We start from the raw sequence: 18,764 nt of genomic DNA on the forward strand, positions 1-18,764 counted from the left end.
AAATTGTGACCACATTACTTACATCACTTGTGGGGGAGGTACATTCCACGGTCCTCGTGTTGAATACCAGCAACAGATTTATGAGCAAAGCAAAGGACGTTGCACACAGGCTCTTGATGTTTAGAACTAGACTGTAAGGATAACGCACTTTGTCCTTGTGAAGTCTCAGTATACTCTATGAGACCTCCTTTACCAGTGGCAAAATATAGTAGTAGGTTTTTACCCTTTAAACTGGTACAAAACTGACACCTTTAGACAAGGCATCATGTTTGCAATAACCACAACACAAGCAGTCAAAATGCAAACAAAAAGAAACAACTCTGATAATGATATGCACTGTCCTTGAACGTGCATATCATTATCAGAGTTGTTTTTTTTTTGTTTGCCTTTTGACTGCTTGTGTTGTGGTTATTGCAAACATGATGCCTTGTATAAAGGTGTCAGTTTTGTACCAGTTTAAAGGGTAAAAACCTACTACTAAGTCTCAGTATATCTGTGAAAAAAATAAGCGCATTTCACACATTGTACTTTTTCATACTTGGCGGATTATGGTCGTGTCTATGAATCATTCCAGGTGCGGGGATCGATGCTAGGGATGACCTTCACTGATATATATAACAGCTTACATATTTTCAGCGACAAGAGCACAGTACCTGTTTCCCTTTTTCGTACGAAAAAGCTTTTCGTACCCCAGTGCACGTTGTCTCGTGCGGTTAAGAATCGGGGGGGGGGGGGGGGGGTGTGAATGTGTTACTGGTTTAGAGTTGCTGGTGTTGTCTAAGCTTCCAGGAAATGTATTCTCCCAGCCTGCCAGCATTTTGGAACAGTAGCCTGGGGCGGTGCAAAATATTACAATGAGCACGGGCGGGCAGCCTATGGGCGCTGCTTGCTTGTTTGGCAGCCTCTCCCCTCCCGACCCTTCTCGCCACACTCACTGCTCTGGTCGCAGAGCAGCTGATTCCGAAGTGAGCTGTCTGTTCATTTGCGGCAGCAGGCTACGTATGTAGAGGCCGGCGTAAAAGGATGGCCATTCCGCTGAGTGCCGTGCCGCTGCGGTAGTACGTGTCATCAGGATTTCAGCGTCAGCGCTAATGGCTGAGTGCTCAAGGAGCTCCGAAGGTGATTAGATTTTGCTGCCTGCCTGGCCCCCTGGATTATGGTCGTATCGATGAACGTCGCCAAGCTTAGGAATCGGTGCCATGGGGAATAGGTGCGGCTGCGTCAGGGAGCAGAAGGAAGAACTGGTCGTTGATCCGAGCAAAGCGCCGCTGGACTTTGATCCAGCAAAGGATAAGGACTCCTCCAACAGGAAGAGGTGGAAAAAATGGAGCAAAAGGCAAGCATCGTCTGTAAAGTCACAGTTGTCGCAAGACCTCGACCCGCATGCGAGAGAAGCCGAGACCCCGACGCAAGCTTTTCATCCATGGCAGGTCGGTGACGTTAGCAACAGAAGCATTTTGCCGGCAGAAAATATCGACCATGTTGACATGGGGATGTTAAAAAATCCAATTGTCTACCCTGCTGAACGTGAGCTCGCTGGATATGGACGTGAGGCTGAGGCTAGCAAGAAGACACAACCTATGAGCGGGAGAGATAATAGTCATCTGGAAAACTGTTCAAGTAATAATTGTGTGATTGAGCCCACTGGTGGTTCAGAACTGTGCAGGCAAGAGAAGTTGAAACCAGATTCTGTGTCGACCGACCGTGGCTCAGCGGAGCACGTTAATAATAGATTTACTACACACGAGAGCGGCTCGCCATCGTTTCAACAAGATAATGAAGACGACCGCAAAAGACCAGCTTCGTCAAGTGTGTTGGCCAGTTCCAGTAGCGAAGACAAAGTTGACAGCAATGCGCCTGGATTGTTTAGATCTGGATCTGCCGTCTTCGAGCAGCCAGTCACAGATGGGTTGGCAACAGATAAGAGGGCAACTGTGTTGGTCAGCCACGAGCATGTCTCATCGGAGCTTGTGGATAATATCAGCGGTGATGCATCAGATCTGGGGGAGGATAACAATCCTGCTTCCGCTGATTTTGAGAGGCATTTGACGTTTAGCTGCGATGAAGTTCTACACATTAATGAGGACAGTTTGCAAGATGACGACACGGTTGGCGATCTTCCCAGCGCTGTGGCTGGCTGGGCAAGAGGTCAAAGGGTTGATGATAAGGCACGTCCACGTGAAGAAGGAGCTCTTAAGCCAGTTAATTCCCCATCTGTTGTTGGGAAACCAGCCTCGGGAATTAATGACTCGGACCATGGTGGTGAAGTATGTCAAAGACACATTCATCAGAGCGACATAATTAAGGCTGTTCACAGGCAAGAGGTAGGACCCTTTTCCGTTTTAAAAATCAATCACTTTCAACGCAATGACCGGTGGTGATGTTTTAGTCCCATAACATTGGTTGCATGTTTTAAAATTGGAAGCGTTTACAACACTACTGTGTTGCCCTCATGTGTGCTCGTGTAAAGCATCGTCCAAGTGAAACACATTGAAGGGCGTTTTTAGCTGTGTGAAAAAAATAACTCCTATAAAATATAAACTCAATACATTGCCAATATTGAGTGTGAACCATGCGGCAATGCACTCCACTGCGGAGTAACCCACCGTAAGTGAGCAGGCAATTTACTTGAGCAGATTAAGTTCTTACGGTGGCCAGAGCTGGTACAGTGGGGCGTTTGTGTGGTTCAGTTGCTTTATTCCAGAATGGTTGGCAGATGTTGAAAATGTGCTCATTATGGATGGGTTGGGGCCTCTATAAGTAATCGTGCACACCCTCAAGAACTGTAAAGCATGTGTTTTTCATTGAGCTCCTGCACGTATTGATTTGCAGCAGAAGCAGCTGCGTTGAACAGGACGTTTTGTTCGCTTGGCACAATCGGCGTTCATTATTTTTTGTCGTTTGTTCGGGACATGTATTTGTTTTGTGTGTACCTTGTTTTGAATTGACTTATCCGCAAGATGTGTCATTTCGAGGACCTCGGACAACAACAATAAATGTAAAACTTTACGAATAATGGCTGGAGATTCATAGGACTTAAAATGTGTATTCGTTCATCACTTATATAAATAACTTCTATTTCTTCACGTTGGAAACTCTGATGGCAGATTTTTATCCACCTTAAATAATTTCCATTTGTGTCTACCCACAATAAATATTTTTAAAAAATCGAAAACTTATTTCGGATGATTTTTGTTTTGCTAGTTTTTCTTGAGCCTAACTTTGCAGCCTTCTTTATTACATTCTTAGATAATTTTCGGTTATTTATTTCCATATATTATGAGTGTCATCAGAAAACATGTCTCAATTCATGGCCGTTCCTTTTTTCTCCAATATAATTGTACAAAAATACCTTCTGATGTCGCTGGGAATATATGTATGTTGAAGTTGTTTCACACAGTACGTAGCCAACCATGCTTATCGGAGGTGCGAATAACATTAGTGAGAGTGCATCTCATTACCTGGCTCTGCTTATGATATGTTATTTGTTACTCTCTTCATGTGTTACTCTCTTCATGCAGTCTCAATATAGCTTTTCCATCCTTGTAGATGGTTTCATAATTTGTAATATGTTTTATTTTATTTCATACTGTACCTGCTTTGTGAGGACTTTGATGACTGCAGACAATTTGTTTGAGTAAAATTCGTTTCCTTAGTCGACAATAGCAAAATAATGTTTCTAGATTTGAAGATAATGTTTAGTCTTTACTAGAATATGATCTCAATCTGATTTCAGAATCTGATAGGGCGCCATGGTGGTCAGATGTTAACCAGCTCGCCTGGTATACAGGAGGTCGTGGGTTCGATCCCAACCCTGATGCCTGTTGTGTGTTCTCCTCTGTGGTCGCATGGATTTTTTTCCGGGTCCTCCGGTTTTTCCCTCCACATTTATAAACATGCGTTTAAAGTATTTGGCTGATAGAAATTTCTACATCATAATCCACTTAATTAAGCTATTATTTGTGGGCAGGTCGTTTCTTAAAAAGAGCTTTGTAGCTCAGTGGGCCGTACCTGGCAAATAAAAATTGTTTTTTTATAGTTTATAGTTTGATTTCGAGTATAAAAGTAGTCTCTTGGTAGAAAACCCTTTCCTAAATCCGGCTTAGCTGGCCTTTAAATTGGCCATAGTAAATAATTTATATACATAAGATATAAGGCTCACGGTTCTTGTAACCCTTCAAGTAGTTCAAGTCACTAAGAGGTTGGAGTGCATATGGAGAACTGAATTTGCTGAAGCAATACAACTTACCACAATTCCTCAAGAATAACGTTTTAAAATCAGCTTTCATTCGCTGATGTAACATATGGATTGGGAACACGACAACGGCAAATTAAATTTAGCAAATCATAAAACGTTTGCAAATTAACAAGAAAACGTTCATTCTTGGAATGACACTGAACCTGAAATATGGAAGGCATGGATCAGAGAACAAAAACATATTGTCTACGTGGTATTTTTACTGTTAAATCTCCTCACGAAATCAAACAGAATCTCCAACACGATTTTGAATTAATTCAAGATCAATTGTCAACAGTAAGATTGCTCCTAAATCGTAAAAAACAAAGTCATGGTCTTTCCCTCAAACAAAAATCCAGTTTCATTCTCTTCACCTTATACTGATATCAGAAACAACATTATTGAACAAACGGAGCGCTTAACTACTTGTGTTTACTGATTGATTCCAAACAAAATAAAAAATAGGATTTTTATATTTAGAAACAAACATGGAAACAAACATTGTTTTTCCATTCGATTATGCCTGCAAATTTTGAAGCTATCACTGTTTGACTACGGTGATGCTGCTTACAGATCATCTTTTAATAAATTACTAAACAGACGAAACCCACTTTATAATTCTGCTATTCGATTTGCACTGGATGCACCATACAGGACCCACCATTGTGACCTCGACCTAAAATCCGATCGCTCATCACTTGATGTAACAAGAAATATAAATTGGGTCATGTTTATCCGTAACATTTTTTATTGCCAAATCTGCGCTATACTTAGCTGATTCATTTTACGCCATTGTCAAATCCAAGAAACCTAAGGTGTCCATCTAATTGCCTTTTAACCATCTCAAGAACACGATTTGGTAAAGGTGACGAAGCCTTTGCCATTGCAGCACCAACGTTTTGGAACAACCTTCTTTTCTGCCTTTTCACTTAAATCTTCCTTCAAAAAATATTTAGAAGCAAAAGATTAGTGCTGCATACAGCCACATTTCCAAATGTGATTTGTAAATGTGATCCTTAACAATATATTGAGATGAACACGTAGGCTTTCGCGACCAATATTATTCATAATAAAGGTTTATGGGTTAGATCGCGTAAGTGTAAATGTGTCGTAACCCTCCACCACCTGACACAGCCAGTAAGATTTGTGATGTAAACAAAACGTGCTATTTAGATTATTTTGCTGCTATAAATGTGTAGCTTCTGAAAACGAGCTATATAGCTACGTGGGCCTTACCCTGTAAAATACAAAGATTAGTTAAGTAAGCATGGGTTTTCTCCAAGTACTAGAATTGATTTACACAAGCCAAACATTTTCGTGCAATTGATGATCCTTCTGAATTGCAGGGCCTTCCTTATGGAGGAGCCTTCTGAAAAAGGTTTGAGGACTGAGTGAGCATTTGCAGGGTAAATAAAAGTCATGGTTAAATTTTATATTAAACTAGTTCATAAAGCCTGTCTTCACCAGGCAAGTTTCAATAAATATAAGAATTAACCTGATCTAATTTTTTTTATCTACGATCAGACACCAACAACTACTCCAAAAATGTGTATTTTTCCACAAAAAATAACACATTGTTGACGACTTGATTGAACTTGTTATATTTAACGATGTACCAATCGGAAATCACTCAATTTAAAGATTGTTATTTTTATATTTGGAAAGAACAAAAATGAATGAACTTAATATTATATGACAGGAAGCTTCTACCTTTTACCGTTTTCGAAATATTCAGATTTGAACATCATAAAATCAGTATTTTTTCATTCACAACCGCTTTAATCTGAAATATCTCAAAAAATAAAAGATAGAACAATGGTTCTCACTTGAATTTTATTTGCTGTTTAACGCTCTATCAATCTAAAAGAGAAACGAAATCTTTTTTTTGTACGGTTTCTGATTGCATTGGATACGTCTCAATCATTCAATGTAGAATATAAAAATGTAAAATGGGAAGCTTTGACATGTGCAGATAATTTACGTTAGTTGATCTAAATATAGATCAAAATACATTTGAATCATGTAAAGAACTGAGCTGGCTACCTTTCCTCTGCGCGTATGCATTTATATACATATCCTTAAAGACAAAGAGTAGTACAGTAGTGCAGTGGTTAGCGCGTTGCGCTATGAATCCAGCGCAGCCACCCAAGTTCGATTCCCACTCGTGGCCAATTTCTCACTACTGCTGGGCCTCCCGTGGGTCTATTCAGCCTTATTTAGTATCTGGTGCATGTGCAAAGAGCACTGGGAAGACCAAAGCGGCCGGGCGTGGTGCTGGCCTGTGTCGTGCCGATCTTAAGGGGTGCTCGCTAGCAGCACTTTCCCCAACAATCTGTTGAAAGCTATATGGGGGATTTTGACTTAAAACTTTCGTGACTGCAGGAATTCATTTTCTGGGTTCTTTTCGTTAAAGTCACTTAGATAGAATAAAAAAAAAATTAACATAAATAAAAATTCTACATGACTTTACTGAAAGAACCAAGAATATATATGGAGATCTTTTTTTTTCTTTCAGAAAAGCCTCGTATGAATCCTTGCAAAAACATACCGGGTCTAAGTGATTTATCCCTTATTTTGAAGTCTTTTTTCTCATGGATGGTCATGTCAGCTGTTATAAACATATCATAAAAAACCATGTTCTCTGTATATATGTCTCAATCCTGTAAAAATAATGGACTCAGTGGACCAACAGCGATGAGGCATCATTGACATCTGTGAGCCACCAGCTGTAAATCCAAAGGATTTTTTTCTTTTTAATCACGGAAGCACTAATTTCTAATACGGGCGACACCTGTAAAGGTTTACTTGACATGTTTTGTTTTAAATAAATATTTTGTTCGTGCACGATGTGCACTTGTTTTACTTAAATGGCTTTGTGCGGGGTCCGCCGATGATGCCGTAGAATTCTTGTACATTTCCGAGGTATAAACACGACCGAGGTTGTGTTCACGTACGGGACACTCTGTGCCCATCTCACACTCGTCACACAAGCTTGCCGTTGCCTAATTTAGTCTGAAACAGCGCGAGACCACACCTTGCAGGAGAAAAACCTAAGGGACCCTTAGATTTGTATTTTTTTACGGATAGTATTGAACAACAACTTGTAATTGTTTTTTTCATTTCGAATGGGGCTCCCAACCGTACACCGCTGCATTAACTTTAAAAAAAATCTAAACACTTCTACCGTGCACTGAAATAATGCGCACAAGACCCCCGTAATAATGCCGTGCGCACGATGTCGCCCCGCGTGTGAGGAGCTGATATGATTATGGTCTCGTTTATGCGAAGAATTTGGCGCACGCTCCGACATTGCTGTTGATAGCGGTTGTCTTTGTGGCGGCACCGTTTGATTGTTTTTGTAGCCGCTGCGGAATGTTAAGTGTCAATTTTCCCCCATTATCTAGGCACCGTTGGACAAGCGCCTAAATGGCTGTCAAAATGGCTGTCAAATTGCAAACAGCCATGGTGTCCTCTGTTTACCCACGTTAGTAGGTCATTTGTTTCCAGCATTAATTCACGTAATTGTTTTTGGCATGGAATACTTTCCTTAATTTTTTTTATGCGCTTAGCACAATTTTGCAGCATACGCTGGGATAGACGATCGCACATTTTAGTTTCGTAGGGTTTCTCTTCCACTGTGTAATTTTATTTTATTTGAAATTAACTTTTGGAAGGATGCAACCCCGGTGTAATGCTTCACGCGCACTTGACTTGCGATCCAGAGGCCTTCCAGTTCGATCTCCTGGCGCAGCAGTTGACACGATTGTGCGAGTTTCTTAAATCTCCCCAACCACCACCGCTTCTGTCCACCCAGCAGTATAAATGGGTGCACCGCAGTAAGCCGTTGGGCAGGAGGTGACGTGAGGTGGGGTAAAGTGTGGGTAATCTCACCTCCATCAAGACGTCTAGCCAGCATGGAAGAACAGGGCCACAAAATCACCTATAGCAGGGTTTTCGAGGGCCCCCTCTAGAGGAGGCCCTTCCACCAGTAGTGGCATGAGCAAAACATTGCAGGGTTGTGCCTTTACCTTCTATATGTTTGAATTTATAAAAAAAACGAGTAGGAAAAAAAGAGGCCAATGCATCTAAAGAAATTTAAAATAGTGAGCAGATCAATGGCTCACTTTTTGCTTGGATATTCTGTCTGCAAAGCAACGATTTAATTGGTAGTCCTGAAGGCAGTTGTTACCAATGTCTGGTTTTTCTTTTCTTAATGCCAAAAAAAGCTGAACTGTACCGTTAGGTTTGGTTTCCGTCTCGTGCTAAAGGAATGTTGGAAATACAGTGATGTAATTCCACTCATCGAAAATTTGCTCCAAAAGTCTTTCGGAGTGTTTTTTTTTTTAAACTTGCACTTAACCGGAAATTGTTATTAACGACACATATGCCATGTAAAAATAAGCACTGTATGCACGGAAGAAATGTGTAAACCCTGTAAATTTTCACATTTTGAAATCATATCTTTAAAAGTTATGGACACTAGTGACATTCACAGGAGGTGTTGATTCACCATTGGCACTGTGAAACAGAGTCGAGTGAGATGAAAGCTCGCCCGAGTTTTCCATAAAGGGTTATGTTCATTGTAGAGCAAGGTGCTATTTATGGAAAATGTATCGTTTCATCCTCGCCTCTCTGCTTAAATAACCGGGTGCATATTGACAAGTATGCACCGCTTGGTGGCAGCATTACGTTGTCTTTTTAAACGGCAATAATTTCCGAATGCAGATCTCCAACATTGAGTGATGTGTACCGTAATACACGATATAAATGATGTCTTTTGTTTTATGTATTTCCGCAAGGCTATCTGGTGAAGGGTTGGGGGTCCTTTTAACTTTTTAAAGGCACAAAGCAATCAACATTCTTGACCTCGTCCAATCAAGAAGGGGCGCTGTTGCTTCTTTGCTCTGCCCACGTGATTTTCTAAAAAAAGTTTTAATTGGTAATTTCAACAATGTCCAAAACACGTTAGATGCTGCTGCTGTTGTGTTGATGGTTAGCTCCGTTCAGAGATCGATCTCCTGGCGTGGCAGTTTTAGTAGAGGCCCTTCTCTGCCCAGATATGGCATGGGCAAGCGATTGCATCGATGCATCTTTACCAAAAAATCTGGTTAAATCTGCAACTTGCACTACTTAAAACTTTATTTAAGCAGTATCTTTTACATCTTGCGCTGTCTTACACTACCTAAACTGTCATCGAAATTGTAAAGATGAATGTAAGTTAAACTTCTTTCACACTGCATAGCCATCCGTGCTAATCAGAGGTGCGTTGGAGTATGGCTGTGCGCTGCCTCCAACATAAAGTTCAGTTTAACCTCATTGAGGTCGCGTGCATCCGTGACCCCATCTGACCCGCCTCGCTGGTGTTGCTGACAGATCTCGGAGATCCAGGTGACGGGACAGTCGGAGGACATGTCAGCCAAGGAGAAGCTGCTGCTGTGGTCCCAGCGCATGGTGGAGGTCTACCCTGCCGCCTCATGCCAGAACTTCTCAACTGCTTGGCGGGATGGACACCTCTTCAACGCCATCATCCATCGACACCGGTATGTGTGCGTGTGTAGTGTCGAACCTCTTTGGCGCACCGTACGTAGCCAACCGTGCTCATCGTAGGTGCTAGGGAAGGACAACAAACTGGAACAGGTGCTCTTTGCAGCCATTACCCGCCAGCTTGGCTTAGCCGTGTGGATGTATGTTGAACTTCTTTCACATCGTACATAGCCAACCGCGCTAATCGGAGGTGCCATGTTGGTAAGCCATTGCTCACCACCAACATGTTGTGTTTTTATACCCTGCTGTTTGGCCATCTCAACCGCTTATTGTTTCTGGGTTCAAGTCTTTAATCTTTTTTCCGTGGGTTAAAGATGAATTGTTAATTGTCATCGTCAATCATCAGCCATGATGAAGGCCTTCTCAAGCCGTTACCATCTCTCAGGCTTTATCGATGTTGCAATCCAGTGGACACCTTCTCGGGCGTGTTATAAATTTTTGAAACATGCGTCTCGATTATTTTGATTATTAGGCTGCGATACATATCCACAAGATAAGCCACTTAGTTGAGCTATTATTTTTGGACAGGTCGCTTTTGAAAAAGAAGCTAATAGCTCAAATTGGCTTTGACTTGTAAAATAAAATAGTTTAGTTTTATCTATAGATTTTAGTTATTTGTTTAGCTCTCCGAGACTTTACACTCCTATCGTGTTGTGTTGTTTGTTGTTGCAACGTTCTCACCCGCCCCTCTTAGACATCTGTGAAACAAGAGCTTTATAGCTCATCGGATTCCTTCAGTGTGAATACATATTCTGATTCTATTCCCTTAGCTAGCGACTTTGGTTTTTTCAGTTTTAATTTATTAGGTATAGCCCTGTGAGCCATGAGGCTCTTGACTCGGGTGCAACCGCAACAAACAAAAACATGAACAAAGAACATCTTTAAGTGACGACGCGCAACAGAAACATCCAGGAAAAAACTGTTAAATCTTCCAGAAAAAAGCACCGTATATCAACGATGTGTGCAAAAATCCCAATGGGATGCAAGTCTAACAATAACAACCATAAGACAATTTAGATTAAAGTTATCAGGCTGTCTCCATACTTCAACAAACATGGCTTAACCATACTTTTTCGAAATCACCAAAATACAGCTATAAAAACAATGTAACAGTGATCATAGGAACTGTGATTCAAATTTAGCAATAAACGATATCCATAACATGTACGACCAAACTTTACGGCCATAGCTGGCAGCATGAGTCACTTCATAACATCAAAATTTGTCAATGCACCTTTCAAGTTCAGCACACTATAATCGAAACTCAAGATTATACTTTGCAGCGGACATCTGGAGTGGTGCTGTCCAAGTCTACTTACTTAGTTTTTTTTAACCGATATAACGATGTCTTTAACATGCTTTTGTTTCTTTATGAATGTTTATGAAATGCACGGATACTCGGTGCTATTATATTCGCAATGAAGTTGTTGATGCTGTTGCGTGCATAATCGAAGTAATATAGCAAATAGCCCAGTGCACTTTTGGACTCATTTCTTCCGTTGAATTGTCAAATATTAGACATGTTATGTCAAGTGAGTTAAGCACACTGTCATCTATTTGATATTAGATTGCTTAATACCAGAGCGATGACATGATTAGAAACAAAGGCAGCATTTTAAGTTATTTATGTGTTTGTGTTTTAAATTTCAAACAAGACTGCATAAGTTCAGAAGAAAAACAAGACATTCACAGATGGAACTCATTATTTATTCAAATCAACATGCTTGCTCAGTTTGCTGACGTTAGCATCTGCTTGTCTAGACTTGCAATCTTGGCGTATATCAACAGTGTTACATGTGTATTTGACTATGAGTTAATTAACTTCGTTAAATGGGTTCATCACTTGATTTACCCTTGTTATCTTTACCTGAATGTTTGGGTCACGTTTAACCGACAAAGGTCATTAACAATTAAGGCAAGTGTCTTTTTTTTTAGGAATCTGCCAATTTTACATTTCAGTCCCCATCATTAAAATAAAGGTGGATATGTTAAGCTTTCACCAAACTTGACACATTTAACGTAAGTTTTGTTACCATGAATTAATGATTCTGCGTACAATCCCTTGCAATGTCCCTGTAGTGGAGATCACATTGCCGCCAATATCTGTTGGCTGCGGTCAGTGTGAGGTGTGTCCTCTGCTGACCACTTATTTGAGCCCTAAAGGATTTATCGTTGAGACTTGTTGCGTGAGTGTGGTATGCTGCTCCACAGCCAAGTATTTAGCTGGGGAAGCCAATCTACAGAGCGAGATGTGGCATTGCATTTGACAAAGTCGCATTGCTGTTTAACCGCAGAATTGACAAGAGTATAAAATTGACTCTTTCACGAAGGAGCCCCAGAAATCGCAGATGTCCGTAGACCTTACTTGAACCGATGTGTCTTCGTATGCACAGCAGTCATTATAGCTGATGGTGATACCGGTCTGTGTGCGTCAATGCAAACTCGTTTCAAAATCGCATTCCAGAAGTTGTTCCGTTGGCCGTTGCAGCTCTACTTTTCCCAAATAATGTTGGTAAACGTTTTATCGATGGAACTGATTATTTCTTCAGATGCTGTCGGTTTAAATCGACATGCTTTCTCTCATTTGCTGGCATTGGCAGCTGCTAGTCTAGACTCGTAATGTTTGGGTATATCAGCAGTATCACTTGTGCGCAACCATTTTTCTTTGCCGTAAAAACATTTCTTGTTACTCTTTGGTGTGTTACTCTTTGGTTCTTTCGGTAAAGTCACGTATTTTCTACCTACGTGACTTTACTGAAGAACCAAAGAGTATGGATTCCTGCAGTCATGAAAGCTTCAAATCAACATGTATTGTTATTTTATATCTCTCCTGTAATTCTTACACATTCACCTCTCCTCCTTCAACCCCACTGGCTTCCCGTTTACTACACCGCTCTCTTATCAAATACCTGATGCTCGTCTTTACATCTTTACATGGTCTTGCCCTCTCATCTCCTTCCAGGTCCCCTTCTCATCTTCTTCATTTCTAATCTTCTCTGTCTCTGTCTGTCCTTCCGTCTCCCTGTGCCCAATCCCATGTTTGGCACTTCTTCCTCCTTGCACCCCTCCACTGGAATCAACTTCTCTTGTACATTTCGATTTAAAGCTTTCGTGACTGCAGGGATTCATCTTCTTGGTTCTTTCGGTAAAGTCACGTAGAAGGGAAATAATAAAATAATACAAATAAAACACAATAAAATACAATTCTCACGACGTTTCGGCCACAACGCAAGGACGGCTGCTTGCGTTGTGGCCGAAACGTCGTGAGAATTGTATTTTACTATGTTCTCTTGTACATTTAGCAGTCCCCCTCAATAACATCCTTCTGTTTTGCTCTCAAAGCTCACCTCTCCTCCTCCAGTGCCCATTCCCTTCCCTCCCCTCGCTCCTCCACTTCTTCCCGTCCCTCCCATACCCTTTCGTGATCCCTAAGTACCCTCTATCGCTCTCACTCATTCTTATATCCTTGTACGCACCTGAAATTTAAATAATTATATTCTGTTACCATTTGGTAAGCTTTGTCAAGCGCCTCGAGTGAAGTTGCTCTATAAATATAAATGAGATTAGATTGTACATTTTATCCTTACAGTATACAAATTGTGGAAATATAAGTCAACGAAATTGCAAAAGAATCATCTTAAAGTGGTTTCATGCTCCAGCTTAGCATGGGGTGGCACTCCTCTCCTGCTTACTTCCATGAGCTTGTGGTGAAAAAAATTCCACATTCCTATGATGGGGGTGAGTCTACCCATAGGACAACCACTACTGACTGTAATGAGGTGATGTAATCAAAGGCAATGCCACGTGGCGAACTGTCACATCTGAGTGACTTGTGTTTGAAAATAGGTCGGTGGCTTTAAAAAAAACATATCTATAAGATGAAGTGAAGTGTATCCCGTTGATTCACTTGGTCCCAGAGGCCCTGGCTGAATGTTGACGGTCTCAGTGCAGAGTTGCTGCTTGTCGGGACAGGACTGGGCTTTGCCACTGGGCTGTGGTTCAGGAATTCAAGGCCCTGAATGTGCGGGTGTCTTTTCAAGTCGTCACAAGCATGGCTAACGTGGTGCAAACACGTGATGGGAATTTCAATGGCAGGCCACTAAATTGACTCGCTTGTAATGGATAGAATTTCAGCAGAACGTGGAATTTGCTTTTGTGAGCGAGGGTTTGAAAGGCGTGACCAAAAGCGACTTTCTTCAGTTACGTAAACGTGCAAGCAATTGGCTCTTAATCCCTATTGAAATGTCGTACAGGCAGCCACGTGCAATTACGTGGTTTGGACACTTTGGGTGTCTGGACAACGGTTCCGCTGGTGTATTCAGGTTACTGGAAATGTCTTGAAAAATCGCACAAATCTATGTAGAAATGATGAAGATGTTGAAATGGCCTCCATCACTTATCCCGTTCATCTTGCATTTAAAACGAATTTTTCACACCCTCTTGAAACATTCTGCACTGCAGTATCATTTGTCAGAACCCATTTTGTCCACACCATAGATAATCTCAGTCAAATGCTGTACCAAACAGACTGCAGTACATTCCAATAAAATGCACATATACAGCTGTCAGTGCTCCACACATGTCAATGATATTATTTGGACTATTTGAGATGTAATTTTCAGTTATCTGCATTCCACTACTAATTCCGTATGAGGCCAGCTTCCACCCATTTGGAGGAATGGTCTCTGATTTTTAGATTGGATTGAAAAATTGAAACACTTTAAGGACAATGTTTCAGTTTCATTTATTAGGTGTAGCCCTGTGAGCCATGCGGCTCTTGACTCGGGTGCAACCGCAACAAACAAAAACGTGAACAAGAAACATCTTAAAGTGACTACGCGCAACAGAAACATGCAGGACAAAAACAGCAAAATCTTCCAGAAAAAACCCACCGTATATCAACGCTGTGTGCAAAAATCCCAGTGGGATGCAAGTCAAACAATAACACTTCACCTCTCCTCCTTCAACCCCACTGGCTTTCCGTTTACTACACCGCTCTCTTATCAAATACCTGATGCTAGTCTTTACATCTTTCCATGGTCTTGCCCTCTCATCTCCTTCCATGTCCCCTTCTCATTTTATTAATTCTTAATCTTCTCTGTTTTATTGTTTAAAGAATAGCAAACGATGTCTCACGATGTGTGCTCTGTCAGTACATTGCATTGGTAGACGGTGATTGTTTCTAACTGATGGGTTTAATCGGAAGTATAAAGCTGCTGTGATAAATCGGTAATGTATGAAGTGACACGAGTCTACTTATGCAGGTTAAGACTTGAATTAACAACTATTCTGTGGTGCGCGGATCTGTCTTTAAAGGCTTAAACACCCAAACCACCAAATCCACGATTATCTCTTTTTTTTAATTGCGGCTAAGCATGAAGCTTGCATAACCACTGCATAACACATGTGGCATACTTAACATTAACACAATTTTATGATGTGCTGGTTTACCAGCTTGTGCACTAAACTGTGCATATTTGATTGTACCAGAGTGGAATGGGGTGGTGCGGTGCCACGGCAGTTACTGCCATCTGACTTTCATTCACAGCCTTGGGTAACATTAGTAGCGATTTCTATCTAAACCCTTCACCAGCCCGTATTCACCAGAATGGCGAAGTATGGCCGATCAACTCCCTAAACTGGTGTTGTGTGAAGAGGCCTTCATCAGCATTTGGTTGACAAAGGGATGTAAATAATTGTTATTTATATCACTTACACAAGTGTTGTAAATACATTTCACACCCACCATAACTTTAGTTTGTTTGCTTTATTACGATTATGTATTTGTCCCGATTAGCATGTTGGTACATTTTACTCTGCATTTTAGCAAACCGGTAATGTTGGTAGGCATATTCACTTCTTCACTCTGTAGGTATTGTGCCCAGGGCAATATAAGTGGTTTGCTAATGCCACACATTGTAGCCTCGGTATGATGCCTCTCATGAAAAGGCTATTTGTCTAAAAGCACACATGGTTGGATTTCAGTTCTTGAACTTTGTTTACGTGCAGTTGTGTTTTTTTGTGGATGTTGCAACTTTATACTCACAGGTTTTACCACGTGACAGTAATTTGATTCATAGATCAAAATAGCTTCAGATGTTAAGCAGAACATATTTCATTACGAGTATAAAACACATGGATGTCACGTGAACTCCATGTTGAGATTTCTTCAAGCAAAACAAATAATCCTGTGCAGTACGTACACATATATATGTTACTCGACATTCTTTTTTGAAAGGCTGACCATCTGTAGATAAATCTCATTCTAGAAAAGCAACAAGCAAAATGACACGAACGCGAGGGGTCAATCGAGGAGGATTTGCAGTGACGTAATGAGAGTGATTGGAGGTCTGGGATGGATTGCAGCTGTGCAGCTCTGGGGACATAACCGAGGGCAGTTGCTGTGACGAAGGCTGCTGAGTTAGAGCCTTTAAATTAGTTGGGATCATTGGAGGTGGCCAACTGGCACAAGGGGTCACGGTATTGAGTTACCACTGCTTGGATATACCAGGTGTGAATCTGGGCATCGAGTTAAACCGTAGCTACCTGTGATTGTAAAAAAAAACCTCTATGTTGAAATTGTCAGGTTTTTTTATTCACTTGCCTGAATTATAGCTCTGATTATTAAAAAAAAACGTACACATTCGATTGTCTTGCAAATAAAGTTGCTGTGTACCGGCGCATGATGAAGAATATGCCCTTTGGGTGTGTGGATTAAATTCTCATTTGAAGCGCTCTCAAAATTAGTTCTGTGATGTCTGCTTCGAGCAGGCTATTCTCCAGTATAGGGTGATACGTTGGTCGGCAATATTTCTGAATGGATGTTTTTCTATATGACGTGGTGTCAATTGTAATGAAGTTGAGTCAAAGACCCAAGCAATATCATTTATAGGTAGGATTTACAATATGTGGTCTTATAACACTGCAATCTTTGGAAGTTTGTTAGAAAACATGAATTAAAACAAGTGTATCACAATCGGGGAAAAAATGATAACAGATAAATAACACAGATTTCTAAGATTTTGGGGGTAATGACTCTTCTCACACCCAGTTTTTAAGTAAATTGTTTCATTAGATATTGGAAGAAACAGTGCTTTGATGAATCAATTAAAACATATTCTTAGGCTCAGAATAATTGCATCGGAGTCACTGACGTTCGAGGTGTGAAGAGCAGCTAATAATTGAACCAGCATGCGTCAAAATATTTGATTTCGTTATTAGGTAGCAACCTGGATAATCTGCTCACAGGTAATGCAGAGTTATTCGTAGTTTTACCGACATGTGAAGCTCTGTGTGTTCTCCTGGCAGCGTTCATGGCCGAACAAAGAAAATAAAATAATCTAGGTGGAGATAAAATGTAACGTTCTAGAATGGGTTTTCGGGGTGTGCCACGTGTTTGACATGATGCCAAACGACACAAAGAGCGCAACGAAGAGCTGAGAGGCACAATCGCGAAATCCTACGCATGAAAACCAATGTTGGCATTTCCTCAAGTCTTATTACAATGGGATTAACCCGCGTCTCACACATCACATTTCCTTTGTTGACTCACACTTTGCAGGCCGGATCTTGTGGACATGGAAAAAGTCAACATCCAGAGCAACAGGGAAAATCTGGCGCAAGCGTTTGCCCTTGCAGAAAAGGAACTCGGGGTCACAAGTCTACTGGACCCTGAAGGTGAATCTGTCTGCAATAATGAAAAGAAAACACGTATGGCAAGCCAATGCGGGTTTAATTATCTTGCGCTAATTACTGTTGTAACCAGGTATGTTTAATGTAAACCAGCTGTCGAAGCAAGTTCTAGTTTTTAGAGTTGCTCTTGAATACGTTTCTGAATTTAGGCTGTCAAAAGAACTCGTTTTTGTTGTTGTAATGAGATGGGTTTTTGTTGTTGTTGTTGCAGACATTGATGTTGTATCTCCGGATGAAAAGTCCATCATCACGTACGTGTCTTCGCTGTACGACGCAATGCCTGTTGTCCCTGACGTGTTCAATGGAATCAGTGCGGATGTAAGTACTTTTGCCATGCACACACAATATACTTCCTGGAATGAATGCATCCAGTGAAGAATTATCTAAGCAGTTAAAATGTTTTTAACTGTATTTTCACACAGAAGATGTACATTCTTATTATTTGTTTCATAATGAAGGTTTTTGGGTTATATCGCATAAATATAAATGTGTCATTAACCCACCACCACCCGATACTGTTAATTAGTAAGGTTTGTTGTCACGTGAACAGAACGTGCCAATTAGTTACTACTTCAGCACACCGGTGTGTTGGAGAGTAAACCCACAACATTTACAATCTGAGTAAACCGTTTTGCTGGTGATTACAACGAGCTTCATCAGGCGATTTTCCAGAATTGTGAAGAAGTCTTCCTTATCGGTCGCGAAAGCTAACGTGTTAACCTTATTATTTGCTTGTTTTCTTCTTGGCTTTTACTTACGAGCATGTGCTGTCAGCGAGCACCTGTGTAGTCCATCACCCCCTTCACAGAACTTGCTGTGAGTGCTAAAGACTCTATGGAGGGAATATTTGTGTCTGAGTTTGTTTGCGTAGTGAAAATAAAAACAAAAACTTTCCTTTGAATTGGAACTTACACGTTTATCTTATTTCACCAGGAGGCCGATCTGAAGTGGTCGGAGTACCAGGAGATGGTGAAGTCGCTGCTGCTTTGGATTTCACGACAGATTGAGATTATGGAGGACAGAACATTCCCTGACGACTTGGAACAGTTGAATGTGAGACACTACCTCGACATCTGGTGCCTGTGCCCTGTGGCTTAATTACCCCCCCTCTCCCTGAATCATATACATTGGTGAAATATAAGTTGACAAACAGATGTTAGATAAATTATTCTGAGATGTGTAATCTTTAATTAGAATAATCAAGTATGTCTTAAGCTTGTTAAAAGCAGAATACACAAATAGCACACTGCAATACGTTGTTTCACTCTTTGTCTTATAAGTTTTAAATGCT

The 18,764-nt window shown here is 40.9% G+C and overlaps 1 protein-coding gene across 1 annotated transcript in view; it reads left to right on the forward strand.

Annotated features, from left to right (window-relative positions):
* The first annotated feature begins 965 nt into the window (after nucleotides 1–965).
* The window catches only part of LOC133344209 (microtubule-actin cross-linking factor 1-like), a 151,372-nt gene continuing 133,573 nt past the window's right edge, over nucleotides 966–18,764 (forward strand). Inside the window, exons 1-5 of the mRNA XM_061554252.1 lie at nucleotides 966–2,324; nucleotides 9,611–9,777; nucleotides 17,343–17,458; nucleotides 17,685–17,791; nucleotides 18,407–18,526. Coding sequence (XP_061410236.1) covers nucleotides 1,200–2,324; nucleotides 9,611–9,777; nucleotides 17,343–17,458; nucleotides 17,685–17,791; nucleotides 18,407–18,526 — 1,635 coding nt within the window. The 5' untranslated portion in view covers nucleotides 966–1,199. The remainder of the gene's footprint in view (nucleotides 2,325–9,610; nucleotides 9,778–17,342; nucleotides 17,459–17,684; nucleotides 17,792–18,406; nucleotides 18,527–18,764) is intronic.

Source organism: Lethenteron reissneri, chromosome 19 (genome assembly GCF_015708825.2).
Source record: "Lethenteron reissneri isolate LAM-NWPU_2019-01 chromosome 19, ASM1570882v1, whole genome shotgun sequence".
In the NCBI taxonomy this organism is placed as follows: domain Eukaryota; kingdom Metazoa; phylum Chordata; class Hyperoartia; order Petromyzontiformes; family Petromyzontidae; genus Lethenteron; species Lethenteron reissneri.